Source organism: Bos mutus, chromosome 12 (genome assembly GCF_027580195.1).
Source record: "Bos mutus isolate GX-2022 chromosome 12, NWIPB_WYAK_1.1, whole genome shotgun sequence".
Lineage (NCBI taxonomy): Eukaryota > Metazoa > Chordata > Mammalia > Artiodactyla > Bovidae > Bos > Bos mutus.
This window is the reverse complement of record NC_091628.1, coordinates 21,111,378-21,126,868: the sequence shown is the minus strand read 5'-3', so window position 1 is coordinate 21,126,868 and position 15,491 is coordinate 21,111,378. Positions and strand designations below refer to the sequence as shown.

The following is a 15,491-nucleotide window of genomic DNA, read 5'->3' as shown; positions in this document are numbered from 1 at the left end:
GTCAGAGTGCTCTCTCTCTCTCTCGCCACAACCCTTCGCTGGAAGGTGAGCCGATGGTGACAAGCCCCAGCTCTGATGCTCTATCAACTGTGATTGATTTATTTATACCATCGAATCGTTTTCGGAAGCTTTCCCCTCCACGTCTTTTCTTCCAGAAAGGCTACCAGCCCTTCGGGTCAGGGACAGCTTCATTACATCTCAGGCTTCCCGAGCTGGGCGCCGCACGGCACCTGCCACAGGTAGGCAGCCCCACGGACACACCTGGGAGGCTGCACGCTTATCATATATGACACTCGCGAAAGATGGATGCGACCATCACCACGGCTCAGTTAGAGCTTTAAATCACTCGAGAAGATTTACAATAGTCAACAAGTACCAAGTGCCCGTATATCTGCATGTCAAAAGGCATCACTGGAGCAAGATGGCTCCAAGGACTGCCCACCGACCGACCGCCTGGTTTCCTTCTCTGGAGAGTGCACTGGTATCCTCCTTGGACTTCTGTCTACCGAGGGCAGAGGCTGTGTGCACACAGGGAAACGAGCCCAGCGGCTCCCCTCCCCGGGTCTGGTCAGTCAGGCCTGGGAAGAAGCCTGGGCACACCGGGCGTGACTGTCCCTCACCCAAAGCAGGCCGCCATGCACCTGGCCGGCACACGCTGTCTTTATGCCAATAGGGCCAGATTGTATTTTCAAAAGCAATAATCCACTATTCCTCACTTCCTGACTGAAAGGATCATTTTAATTAGTTACTAATAGAACTCCTGTGGATTTACAGTTTGAGCAAATCAAACTTTAATCTTCTTAAGCATTTAATTACTGGCATTTGAAAGGCACAGCATTGTGGGTAACGGCAATGACTCTCTTGAAATGAGACTGGGGTGAGGCTGTGGAAAGAAGTTGGGAAATGGCCTTTGTTTAATTTTTAAAGTGTTGCTCTTCTAATTCTTGTATCCTTTGAGGACACAGATTAGAACACACATGGTCAAAGGGAAAATTTACCCAGCATTAATCTAGGGAAATGAGAAAATGGTTAACTTCAAAGTACTTGTCAAAGGGGACGTTCAGTAAACAAACCAGCTGTTATGATGCTGAACGATGAAAAAGCAAATTCATCGAAAAAAGAATGTTATGGTTAAATTGGCAAAATTTATGTTCTGTAAATTTTATCTCAATAAAAAATTGTGTAAATAGTAAATGAAAAAAAGAAAAAAGAATGTTACAACAAAACTTAAATAAATGCTTAAAAATGACAAATTTTTATAAATAAAAAATATTTATATCTGGAGAACTGTTTAGAATATGACTCATAAACACAAAAAATTATTTCTAATATTTCTATTAATACCAAACTAGGATTCTTCATCAAATACCACTTCTCACACACCAGCCGCCATTTCCCCCAATAACATAAAGGGCCAAGTTGTCTGCTTTCATAGTGCACTTTAAGCCGAACGGCTGTAATTACCTGAAAATAAATGTTTCTTCTCCTCTGAACTTGTAAATCATGCAACAGATTTGAAGTCTAAACAGCTTAGTCTCAGCCTCCTTACGAATCTCCACTGCATGAGTATTATGTGCAACTTTGTGAGGGGCTTATAAAAGGAAGCTCCTTTCATACTAGAATTGTATTTTATTTTACTATTATTGTTTTTCTGATTTTCTGACATAACATGTCTTATTTTCATGGTTTTCTCAAAGAAAAAAGTGGGCTTCCCTGGTGGTTCAGTGGTAAAGAATCTGCCTGCCCATGCAGGAGACAGGGGTTCGATCCCTGGTCTAGGAACATCCCACATGCGGCACAGCAACTAAGCCCCTGTGTGCACCACAACCGCTGAGCCTGTGCTCTAGAGCCCGAGTCCCGCAACTACCAAAGCCTGAGTGCCCTATAGCCCACGCTCCACAAGAGAAGCCGCTGCAATGAGAAGCCCGCGCACAGTAAGTAGAGAGTAGCCCCAGCTAGACGCAACTAGAGAAAAGCTTACACAGCAACGAAGACCCAGCACAACCGGAAAAAAAAAAAAGAAAGAAAGTGAGCAGGCGGGGAGGCTGAGGCGTTCCTCAGCGGAGTCGGAGGTGCAGAGCCCAGCCTGGTGGCCATGGAAGGGTGGCTCGAGCCTTCTGTGAACCTACCTCCTGCCTCTCCACGTCCATGTTCCAGACCACGATCCCACCGTCACCACCACAGGAGATGAGCTGCCGCGTGTGCTGTGCATAGGACAGGGCCTGGACTTTGTCACTGCCGAAGAAGCAAGAAGAGTCAGTGACCGTTCCGAGGGCAGGGAGAGCCCTGAGGGCAGGAAGCCTGGCGGTGAGTCTCGTGCAGGCTCACCCCTGAGTGGCACCCAAGAGCAGACCTTGGAGACCGGAATGGAATGGTCCACATGCTAACGCTGGGAGAGTACTTGAGATTTGCAACATTTAAAATTAGTCAAAATGCTCCTTTAATAATTAGCGATGTTGAACATCTTTTCATGTGCCTGTTGGCCATCTGTAGGTCTTCTCTGGAGAAATGCCTACTTAGGTCTTCTGCCATTTTTTGGATTGGGTTGTTTGTTTTCTGATGTTGCATTGTCTGAGGTGTTTGTATATTTGGGAAATGAAGCCTCTGTTGATTGCATCTTTTGCAAATATTTTCTCCCGTTCCATAGGTTGTGCTTCCGTTTCATTGATGGTTTCCTTTACTGTGCAAAAGCTTGTAAATTTGATTAGGTCCATTTGCTTATTTTGCTTTCATTTCTTTGGCCTTGGGACACTGACTAAGAAAATATTGCTGTGATTTATGTTCAAAGGGGCAAGTGGAGAAGGGATAAATTATGATTATGGGGTTAGCAGATACACACCACTACATATAAAATAAACAACAAGGATTTACTGTATAGCACATGGTATATATATATATACTTCTCTCGGAGAAGGCAATGGCACCCCACTCCAGTACTCTTGCCTGGAAAATCCCATGGATGGAGGAACCTGGAAGGCTGCAGTCCATGGGGTCGCTGAGGGTCAGACACGACTGAGCAACTTCCCTTTCACTTTTCACTTTCATGCATTGGAGAAGGAAATGGCAACCCACTCCAGTGTTCTTGCCTGGAGAATCCCAGGGACGGGGGAGCCTGGTGGGCTGCCATCTATGAGGTCGCACAGAGTTGGACACGACTGAAGCGACTTAGCAGCAGCAGCAGCAATGGTTCAGTGGTAAAGAACCTGCTGGCCAACGCAGGAGATGCTGCTTTGATCCCTGGGTTGGGAAGATCCCTGGAGAAGGAAACGGCAACCCACTCCAGTATTCCTGCCAAGGAAATCTTGTGGGCAGAGGAGCCTGGTGGGCTACAGTCCATGGGGTTGCAAAAGAGTGGAACACAACTTATCGACTAAACAACAACAAATATACGTATATGTATAACTGGATCACTTTGCTGTATATCTAAAACTAACACAACATGATAAATCAACCATAGTTCGAGTTTTTAAAATGCTCATGTGAGATGCTAAGGCCCCAAGAAGAGGTGGTCTCTGTCAATTACCAACACTTAAGGAAAAAAGCTGTTGAACTACTTATAATCGTACTGGTTCCTTAATTATCAATTAAATAAAATCTGTGCCATCTGTTCATGTTATATTTGTAAGGTCATCGGGCACCTGATGGAGCCAGGTAACTGCTGCCTAAGACGCGAGGCGCCAGCACGGCTCCCGGGGTGAATCCACAGCAGCAACAGACTTGAGTTCACTGAGTGTCTCTCTCTAGTTCTCATGCCCTCTTCCCTCAGTTTGTGTCTTATTTTTCTTTCTGGTTCGTACATGGCTGACAAATTATTCCCTCTTGGTGGGGAATCCAGTTTAAGGGTCTGACAATTTAGTGACCACCACCAAAAGATGACAGAGATCTACTCCACTTTGGGAGATAAAGAATGGGGAGTCTGGCTTCTTGGCGGTTTTTGTTTGAATATTCTTCTGTTTTGAGCTCAAATTAATTGAGAATTCTGTGCTCACTGGGAAGGAGAATAACTCTGTGAAATGTGGATTGGTGATTTTGTGTGTGTGTGTGTTTGTGTTTTCTTTTGACTCGTGCCTCCAGTTGTAGGACTGAAGCTGTTAAGCTCTGTGTGCCTGTGTCTGAAATTCAGGGGGTGTTTACCTCTTGTGTATGGAACACTTTCCTATTTCTGAAGGTGTCAATAAATTAGATTATGGTACCTGTTAAATTATAAGCACTTGCTTATAAAGATAAACAAATGTTTATATAAATTGAATATTTCTGAATTTCACAGAAAATAAGGAAATTAAATCCCTAAAGCTTTAAATTTACTAGGCTTAAAAATAAAAATTATTTTACAGAAAATACTATCTAACTCAGTGATATTTTAAGACTCCCAAGTTCACAAAACTAACTCTTTGGCAAATGACTAGTGTGATGAGTTTCAAAACACAGCCATGTCTTTTTCTGGCTTTGTTAATGTTAAATATAATGCAAATGTACATTTTGCTTTACTTGGGTTGATTTCTTCTAAATTTATATAGGATAAGTGGTCAAATAAGCTAATATTATGCCTATATAATATTTAAGATTATGAAAAATAAGCATGTTCAATTAAATAATTTTTCTCATAAACTTTAGATAACAGTTATGTTTTAAGCATACCAACTTAAAGATAATTCCCAAGATCTCGGGTAATTTACAATGGAATCACAGTAAGTTGAGCTAACTGGTTAAGTCACCAGACACCTACAATGGATAATTTCTTTCTTTTTAAAAAAAAATTAATCTATTTATTTTTGGCTGCATCGGGCCTTAGGGCATTCAGAATCTTTCCTTGCAACATTAAGGCTTCTTTCTAGTTGTGGCTTGAGGGCTCAGTAGACCCTTGGCATGTGGGATCTTAGTTCCCCGACCAGGGATTGAACTCGTGTCCACTGCTTTAGAAGGTGGATTCTTAACCACTGAACCACCAGGGAAGTCTTGATCATTTCTAAATAAGTTACTGAAATTTCAACTGTACAGCATAATATTTAAGATTATATATGTTTGCTTATTTTTATGTGCTACAGAGAGACTGTAACTTAGGCACGTGTCTGCTCAGTCACGTCCAACTCTTTTTGACCCCATGGACTGTTGCCCTGCCAGGCTTCTCTGTCCATGGAATTTTCCAGGCAAGAATACTGGAGCAGGTTGCCATTTCCTACTTCCCAACCCAGGGATCGAACCCCCATCTCCTGCGTCTTTTGCATTGGCAGGGGGATTCTTTACCACTGTGCCGCCTGGGAAGCCCAACATAACGTAGATGAGTCATGTCAAATGAACATGTTCCTTTCTTTTACCATTTTAGAGGGATGTAAAAGTGACGTACATTGCAGGAGAAGCTGACGTCACGTTTCATGAGCTGTGCTAAGATGCTCCCTATGATGGAAAGTTCTCAATTATCCATATCCTCTGTCCTCCCAGTCTTCTCTACAAAATAAGTTAGTTACTTTGGTTAATTACTAGAATTAAAATGGGTGACTGAGATGATGCCAGGTGCAATGATGAGAAGGAAATACAACTGTGTCTGTGTTGTAGTTTTGGGGAGGGGAAAAAACGAGAGAGTAGTTTTAAAGCAGTGGTTCTCAAACTTTTTAGTCTCAGGACCCCTTTACATTCTCAAGTCTTATTTGAGGACACCAAAGAGCTTTAGTTTAAGTGAGTGGTAACTATTAATATAAGTGGCCTGATGGTAACTATCAATATAACTGGCCACCTGATGTGAAGAGCTGACTCACTGGAAAAGACCCTGATGCTGGGAAAGATTGAGGGCAGAAGGAGAAGGGGATGACAGAGGATGAGATGGGTGGATGGCATCACTGATTCAGTGGACATGAGCTTGGGCAAACTCTGGGAGCTGGTGAGGGACAGGGGAGCCTGGCGTGCTGCAGTCTGTGGAGTCTCAAAGAGTTGGACACGGCTAGGCAACTGAACAACTATCAATATACTTGAAATCAATCTGAGAAAATTTTAAACTACTGATCCATCGGAAAACAGCAATGATGAATCCATTCCCTTTTAACCAAATAACATATGTTTTGGGAAAAATGTATTTTCCAAAACAAAATATTTTGAAGGCAAAATGGCATTGTTTAATATCTATGCAAGTCTTTCTAATGTCTGGCTTAGCAGGAGAGAGCCAGACACTCATCTCTTTCTGTGGGCATTATGATGTCACTCATGTAGCCTCTGGAAAACTCCATTTTATACTTTTGAGAGAGCTTGAATGAAAAAGGCAATTTTAAAGTAAAATATAAATTTGTTCCAGAATATCAAAGAGAAAAATAAAGGACAAAACATGGAAAGTGAATTTTGCTTGCTTTGATTTATAATACTTGGGAGTCTTAAAAAAAAAAAAAGCTGCAAAATACATTAAAATCTTGGTATAATTCCCTTGGGTTTGATGGCTTGCTTCCTTAGTTTGCTGATTAATGCCTTGGACTACAATGCAAAAGGATATTCCTTACCTTCTATAGAATCTGCCTAGCTAGCAGAGATTTTGTCTCACCAAAATCCTTTTCACAGCTTTATGCTGATTTGAAAAGTTCTTGATTATTTAAGGAATGAAAAGAAGAACAAGGGCCCTCTTTTGAAAAAGAGCTACATTCTTTAAGACTGTACTGCTTTCTGTATTTATTTCCCAAGTCTTCTTGTTACTCTGATTATATAGATAGCCAAGTATTGTTTTTTTTAGGCACCTGTGCTCCTATCTTAAGTATCTAAAGATAAGTATCCTTTGACAATAATTTTGGTTTTGCCTTCCCAGGTTGAGCCCTATATTTTTTGGGGAAAAAATTGTTTAGGATATTTTTTACACCTAAAACTATCTTTGAGATTTCCAAGCGGGGTTCTGGAAAATTACACATCTGTTTCCTTTGCCTCATAAAAATAGAGATGGTATTAAAAAAAAAAATCAATTTGTTTACTGTGTTACTATTCTAAGAGTTGCATAGGAAGAGCTGTCAGATTAGAGAAGATGCTTAGTCTTCCCTAGGTTAAGTCAGTATGGCTAAAAGATTATTAATATATTTCTGAGATTGTATATTACATGCCAAGACCCTAGAGCTTTATCAATGCTTCCACTGTCCATAATATGCTTTTACCTTCAGGGAAAACACTGATCAATTGCTCAGGAAATAGTTATGTAGGGAGTATCAGTAGAGAATTTCACTCTTCTCAATTCTGATATTATCACAGTAAAAAAATATCCATTAAGTTTCTATAATCTACAGGTAAATTTGTATTATTTTGATGCTTGCCTGAAGGCTTTGTCACAAGCTACAGGCCAGAAGGGACAATCTCAGAATTTTGAGGAAAACAATTCTATGCACCAGGTACTTTTAAATACTGGCATTTTAAAGATTCTTTAGGCAAAGAATACTAGACTGACATAACAGTCTGTAAACTGGGATAGTGGACTGAGTCAGGATTTCCTTGGATTTCAGGACTTTTTTTAGTCTGGAAGTAGATGGCTTTACAAATGCCCTGGGATATGGATTGAGTCAGGATTTCCTTGGATTTCAGGACTCTTTTTAGTCTGGATGTAAATGGATTTACAAATGCAGACTGCTAAACCAACATCCAGCAGAACAAGAATTAACAACACAGGACCAAATGAACTGAAGAGGGAAATTTTACTGGCGTTATTTGTCTAGAATACTGTTGCTATTGTTTTAACATTCTACTTTTTTGATCTATGAGGATGCCTTTTCTCTTACTTTTTAGGCTGTCTCTAACCTAGAAGATCAGCCCTGGGTGTTCTTTGGAAGGAATGATGCTAAAGCTGAAACTCCAGTACTTTGGCCACCTCATGAGAAGAGTTGACTCATTGGAAAAGACTCTGATGCTGGGAGGGATTGGGGCAGGAGGAAAAGGGGGACGACAGAGGATGAGATGGCTGGATGGCATCACTGACTTGATGGACGTGAGTCTGAGTGAACTCCGGGAGATGGTGATGGACAGGGAGGCCTGGCGTGCTGCAATTCATGGGGTTGCAAAGAGTCGGACACAACTGAGCGACTGAACTGAACTGAACTGAACCTACAGTTTAGTAAAGTCTGCTTTGGTAAGCTAAATCTAAACATTTAAGAATAATATCCAATTCTCAGAAACCCCCCAGAATTCAGAAACTGTTACTTTGTCACCTTGATTTTCATGGCAATATTTTACAGGTTTAATTAGAATCTATCCACAGGATATCACTGGGCAACCAAGCCCTTACCTACAGTTATGAGTAGCCTCTTTAGCAACTAAGGGGGCCAATGCCTTGGGAAGTGGTCCTGCTTCCCGAAAGGAAAACTGGTCCTGTACCTGGTTTGCAGGGTCCTGGCATTACAGGTGTTAAGAAAGCTACCAGGCCAAGAAACTAGCAAATGTTGAAAATCTCAAAGAATTCAACCAAAGTTATAAGTATTATAGGTGAACACTGATGATTTTCTTGGGCTTGTCTTCCTGCTGCTGCTGCTAAGTCGCTTCAGTCGTGTCTGACTCTGTGCGACCCCATAAACGGCAGCCCACCTAGCCATGGAATAGCAGATAACAGAGGCTCTGAAAAGCCCAATCCAAGATTTCTTATAAAAACTTTTGTAAATTTCATGGTCTTAATAGTTGCTTAATACCATACATCTCCATATTTGCAAAGCCAACTAAGATGGCCTATAGGTTAATTAATACTCTTACTGCACCAATGCAAATGATGAGGTCAAACTTTGTGAGGCCAGCTGTTTTTCTATGACCAGGAATAATCTTATTATTATGATTACAGGTGAGAAGAGGGGAGGATCTCTCAGATCAAAAACTTGGAAATGGGTAAAAAGAGATTGCTGGGTATCTTTTTCAATGGAATATCAAGTGTAATCTGACACATCCTTCTGTGTTTTCTGCCTCTGTGGGAGTCAGAGTTATTATCTTTAATTGTGCTATTTTATAACTCTGTAAACTGTAGGAAATTGACAGTATTGCAAATGAATCTTATCCAGTGAAGATGCAATGAATCCCCATGCCCGGCTCCTCCCATGGAAGAAGTCAGTTGTGAAAATACAAATGCATTTCAGCACTCTCCATTGCCTCTTCATGTTTCTACTCTTTGAATTTCCCTTTGAACTGGCTGTAACATCTTACTAGTTCCTTTACTAATTAATGACTAATATAAAATCTTTCACTAAAAAACAAAGTCAATTTTCTATCTCTCCTGGTTGTGATTAATGCTTCATACATTTCAGGGGATGGACTGATGCCATTGTGACATTCAGGGGCAAGAAGGAAAATCCATCTAGTTGAACAGACTCATAACCACCCAGTGATCTGAACTACAATTCATTTGTTAAGGCACCTTGATACATATCAATGATCTTGCAAAACCAAATAAGCTACAGAAGGAACTGCTTTGCCACTCATAGCTGGCAGCAACATTCAGCAAGAGATACATAATTTATGGGACTCCAGTCCTGTTAATATTCCCACACAGAAGAACACAATGATGAATGCGGAATCCCAAGCCTTGTAATAAAGCTGCTCCGGGGCTTCTTGATTAAAGGATTCAAAATACAACCACCTTGCAGTTAAAAACAAGATGAGGAAACATTCCCAGGTTTACAGATCCAGGGTGATAAAAGAGTGAAGGATACCTTCCTCTTGCACTCATGTTTCATCTGGCATCATGGTAGCACTGATACTAGAAAGCATCTTAAAACTGGTTATTATTTAATCAATGAGCATTCCGTGGACTGCACTGCAAATGCTCTTATGAGTGTATAAAGACCCCACTTTGTTAAAATAAAAGAATTACAAGATAATGACAGCAGAGCATTAAACCAAGGGTGGGGCCATTTTAAGCATGAGGCCTTGTGCGACTGCAGAGGTCACATGCCCTGAAGCTGGTCCTGAGTCTAATGCTTCTTAAGAGAAAAGGGTAGCGAAGCCTTCATATTCTCTATAGGAGCAGATTTTCAGACACAGGCTAACATCTACCTAAATGTCAGCTTAGGTCCTCCTCCATCCCCAAAGAGTAGGGGGTGGTGCTTAACTGTATACCAAAGAAATGAAACTGTCCAAAGTATGGAAAGTCTCAGCCCACTTGGTGAAATCTAATCAGCTATGCACCTACTTCCAGAAATCTCAGGCTCTTAGATTTGAAACTCCCACCTTCATGAATTTTCCAAACCTCCAAGGACCAGAGGGGTGGCTTCCCTGGTGGCTCAGTCAGTAAACAACCTGCTTGCCAATGCAGGACTCTCAGGTTCGGGATCCCTGGGTTGGGAAGATCCCATGGAGAAGGGAATGGCCACCCACTCCAGTATTCTTGCCTGGAGAATCCCATGCACAGAGGAGCCTGGAGGGCTACATACAGTCCATGGGGTCGCAAAGAGTCAGACACAACTGAGAGACTAAATCACCTAAAGCACAACTGCCACCAAGGAGCAGGGGAGGTCGGGGAGCAAGTCACACTGAGAGGCCTCCAGGTACCTGAAAACACTGTCCTGAGTTCCTGCCGTTCTGTCTGATCCTAAGAACTCTGAGAACCTATTCATCTCCTGAGATCCAGATCAGGAGGCTACCTACTTCCTAGTGCAAAGGCAAGCTGTCCACCTTTCCCTTGTTTTCATACATCCAGGGCAGCTCAAGAGAGGCAGGGTCTGTTTTTCTTAGTCACCTCTGGGTCCTAAGAGCCCAATACAAAGTCTCGTCTGTAGACAGAGCTAAGTGAACATCGGCTGAACATATCAGGCAAAGAAGGAGTAGGCGCACGTGGCAATATTTCCACTGGAAATGCAACAATTGGGGGGTTTCCCTCATAGCTTAGTTGGTAAAGAATGCAGGAGACCTGGGTTTGATTCCTGGGTCAGAAAGATCCCGTGGAGAAGGAAATGGCAATCCACTCCAGCATTCTTGCCTGGAGAATCCCATGGACAGAGGAACCTGGCAGGCTACAGTCCATGGGGTCATAAGAGTCGGACAAGACTTAGCGACTAAACCACCACCACCACAATCAGAGAGAAACAGTCATCTTATCTGGAGGCTTGATTTATGGATTATTATCATTTTTCTTAATGAGAATGATGTTAACAAGTGTCACTAATATCCCCTTAATCTTGTGCTGATTATTTTACATGCATTATATTATTTACGGTTTTTGACAACCTTTGAGGGCTTTTCGTTCATATTACACTTATGTTAGAGATGAGGAAACTGAGGGTCAGAGAGATGAGGTGCCTTGTCCAAGCCTACAGAGCCTGCAGCTGAAGAGCTGCCTCACACACAGCCTGGCCTGACTCTGAGGTAGTTCTCAGTCACCACCCTCTACAGAGGAGAGAACTCTACCCTCTGTGAGAACTTTTTTTTTTCCTATGAGAACACTAGTTGCTAATACTTTGATCTATTACGTGTTTAGCTAAATAGTTAAAAATAGAAAAAACATCTCTTTCCATCGGCCCTAATAACTCTCCACAGTGACAGTAAGAAGCGCTTCTAAATCTCAGATGGGCATGGAGAGAAAGCTTTCATACGTATTCATCCTTGATCTCCTCCTCCAAACCCAGAAGAAGCTGAAGGCGAGAATGTTACTTCCTTTCGTGACTTCAATACAAGAGAAAAGCACAAATCCTCCCAGTGCACATTTATTGATGAATTGCCTATTGCTTTACCAAAAGAGTTTGAGAAGGCTGATAACAAAAGTCTTCCTTGTGGTAAGAGCAGGAAAAGAGAAACCCTGAGCTGGGATTGTGGAAAGAGGATGCAAAGACACAGGCCGTGTGTGCCGTGGGTTGTGGCTGTGACAGAGCCTCAGGCAGTCTGTGTATCCCAGTCTTGGTGGGGAAATCCACCACAAGGGACCACGCAGACCTTTGCCTCTGCTTCATTTTTAATTTTATTTTATTATCCCTGGTGACTCAGCTGGTAAAAGGACCTGCCTGCTAATGCAGGAGACATAAGAGACGCAGGCTCGATCCCTGGGTTGGGACGATCCCCTGGAGAAGGAAATGGCCCACTCCAGTATTCTTGCCTGGAGACTCCCGAGGACAGAGGAGCCTGGCGGGATACAGTCCATGCGGTCACAAAGAGTCGGACATGACTGAGCACACATACACATTTTTTAAAAGCTGCTTAACACACGATCTAGCCCCCAGTGTTGGCCCACTGTTATGAAGGAACTTTATTAAATTTATTTCTTGGCCTCAAAGCATGTGGGCTCTTAGTTCCCTGACCACAGACTGAACCCAGGCCCCTTGCATTGGAAGCATGGAGTCTTAATCATTGGACCACCAGGCAAGTTCCTTATATGTGCTTCAAATCAAGTTACCACTAAATTAAATTGCTAGCAAGTCTCAGAGACCTAAGAAAACACTATTTGAAAGAAAAAATGTGATCATAAACCTGGTCATGAAATGATAGATACTATAGAAGAATATAAAAAGTCCAAGTCTCCTGATCAGATTTGATAAAGTGGGCCTGGGACAATAAATGTCCAGGTTTATGCTTCGATCATATCCATCTAACTGGTAACTGATTCTCAAAAAAATGTAACTGGTCCCTGAAAGTGGAAAACTTTGTCTCTGCCTTCTTTCCACAGAGCTTGCCCATGATTCATGTTTCACTTGCTCCAGGAAGTACAAGTACCACAATGCTTCAAATGCAGATAATACTGTGCTAGAGAAATATACTTTCTTAGCTTTTTTCCCTTGGACTTGGAGACATTTTCACTGTCATCAATCACTTACTTGTGCTAAAGCTCTCTCTGCTTTGATGGGATTTTTTTACACATCAAATCAAACTGACTACATAAATGTCACGTTTCCCCACCGAAGGATGGTGTGAAAGCTCAGAACCCGGGATGGAAGCCATAGGGAGCTGTCCCTCCACACCACAGCTGGACATCTCTAGAAGAGGGGAAGGGAGTCTCCCCACCACAAGGGGCAGGGGGCCTCAGGTTCCGTCTGCTCTCCCCGGTGCCCGAACTCAAGGATTTGGTCCACGAATGGGAACTCGGGCCGCCAACGGTCATCCTGAGGGAAGGCAGGGAAATGAGGAATTGTAGGCGAGCAAGGAGCAGCCTCAGACCTAAGCAGAAAGTCTTTGCCTTCTGAAGTAGAATGGTGACAGAAAACACCATGGGGCGTGGTGGGGACTGTGTGTTATTCAATGTCCACTTCCCCCCGCCAGGGCCTAGCACAGACTACAAAGAAGGTTCCAGAAGCTTTCTCCACTGCACTGATCTGGGAGTCCTAAGCTACCAGCTTTGGGGTCTTTGAGGATGGAAGTTCTATTTGTGCATGTGTGCTAAGTCACCTCAGTCGTGTCTGACTCTTTGTGACCCCATGGACTGTAGCCCGCCAGGCTCCTCTGTCCGTGGGATTCTCCAGGCAAGAATACTGGAGTGGGTTGCCATGCCCTTCTCCAGGGGATCTTCCCAACCCAGGGACCAAATCTATGTCTCATGTCTCCTGCATTGGCAGGCGGGTTCTTTACCACTAGCACCACCTGGGAAGCCCACAGCTCAATATTCTCATTTAAAAAAAAAAAAGGTATCTGACCTCCCTCTTTCCCAGGGTTACTATAAGATTAAACTGAGGTGTCTGTGTGTTTTGAAAACTCCTTGACAAAATATTAGGTGCTGCTGCTGAGTCGCTTCAGTCGTATCTGACTCTGTGCGACCCCATAGACGGCAGCCCACCAGGCTCCCCCGTCCCTGGGATTCTCCAGGCAAGAACACTGGAGTGGGCTGCCATTTCCTTCTTGAATTAGGTGCTACTCAAATACAAGAATCACTGAACATGAATCCAGTGGTCAATTTTCAGGGCAAAGGAACGGATGCTGTGAAACGTGGGCCTTGTCCTTCCAGCCGCACGTCCTGGGCCCTTCTCTGTGAGCCCCATGCTCCTCCTGTCTGTGGCTCCAGTGCTCCCCTCCCCCAGCTCAGGTGTCAGACCTGCTCTCACAGAGTGAACTCAGTGACACTGAGGAAGCGCATCTCGCCTGCTTCGGCGACAACAGGGTAACCCCTCTGAGGCCACCGGTGACAAGGAGCCCCTCACACACTCCACCTTATTACTAAACTTAAATTAAATAAACACCAGGTCAAGGCCTTCCTATTCAAGGCACTTCTGCCTGGCAGCTCTGGATCTCACCAGCCTGCCCGCCCCACCAAGGTGTGATATCCTATCAGGGTGGACTCCAGGATGGACGTCAGGGTGGACTCCAAGGATAGTCTGCTTCATTTTCGCAACGTCCAAGCCAGTATGTCTTAGAAACTGGAAGACCTATTCGTTTAGGTTTCATTACTCCGGGACTGAGAGACTCTATCTCCACTTGATAGCCTTTTCCTTTCTTACCCAACTGGAAGGTTTCCCAGCACGTGTTGCCTGAGGACACGCCGCACCCAGAGATGCTGGCGGTGAGAACTGACCCTCGCCCTGCCAGCACTCTTTATGAACCACTGGGTAAAAATAAAGCTAATTATGAGCTAATCTGAATGAGTCCAACAAGCATTACTGATCTTCATTCTAAGCCTGTATTTTATTTCTCTGAAGGAGCCCAAGTTGCAGGAATTACTCGGCAGATTAAATAATAACCGTGTGTTATGAAACAAGGCTTCCCAGGTGGCACAGAGGTAAAGGACCTGCCTGACAATGCAGGAGACTCGGGTTCAATCCCTGGGTGGGGAAGACGCCCTCGAGAAGGGCATGGCATGCCCCTTCTCCAGTATTCTTCCGTGGGGTCTCCGAGTCCACCGCGACTAAACCCATTGTGAGGCAGGGCTGTATCTGGCTTTTCTTTTTCTTCACTTACATGGATGACGTCAGTTCCTTCTACGTGACCTCTATATGTGTCCCTTTGTCATGGAGAGAAACAGAAGGGAACAGTTCCTTTAAGGACCTGATACTGAGGTCCCAGTGGCTCCACAAGCCAGGTGTAGCCCCAGACAACTGATCTGTTCTCTCATGTGGGAGAGAAGGGCTTAATAGCTATGTCTCTAAAACTGAACTCTAACGCAAAAAATAATGGTCCGTGCATAGGCCCTCCAAAATTGAATTGTGTCTGTGTGTGCTCGTTCGTGTCTGACTCTTTGTGATCCCATGCACTGGAGCCTGCCAGGCTCCTCGGTCCATGGGATTCTCCAGGCAGGAATACTGGAGGGGGTTGCCATTTCCTACCCCAGGGGATCTTCCAGGCTTAGGTAGTCAAACCTGCGCCCCTGGCATTGGTAGGCGGATTCTTTACCACTGAACGATGTGAGAAGCCCCAAATTGAATTAGCTCATATTTAATAACTCCAAACTATAAATTTAACTACTTAGGAGAAGTTTGTTTGCTTTTAAGAGTTTTTTTTTTTTTTTCCTGGGGACCATTTTTAAAGTCCTTACTGAATTTATTACAATACTGCTTCTGTTTTTATGCTTTGGCTTTTTGGCCATGAGGCATGTAGTATCTCATCCCTTCAACCAGGAATAGAACCTGTAGCCCTGGTGTTGGAAGGTGACG

The 15,491-nt window shown here is 43.5% G+C and overlaps 1 protein-coding gene across 1 annotated transcript in view; it reads right to left on the bottom strand.

Moving 5' to 3' along the window:
* Positions 1–15,491, bottom strand: part of WDFY2 (WD repeat and FYVE domain containing 2) — a 192,537-nt gene that overhangs the window by 14,333 nt on the left and 162,713 nt on the right. Inside the window, exon 8 of the mRNA XM_005908956.3 lies at positions 2,130–2,235. Coding sequence (XP_005909018.2) covers positions 2,130–2,235 — 106 coding nt within the window. The remainder of the gene's footprint in view (positions 1–2,129; positions 2,236–15,491) is intronic.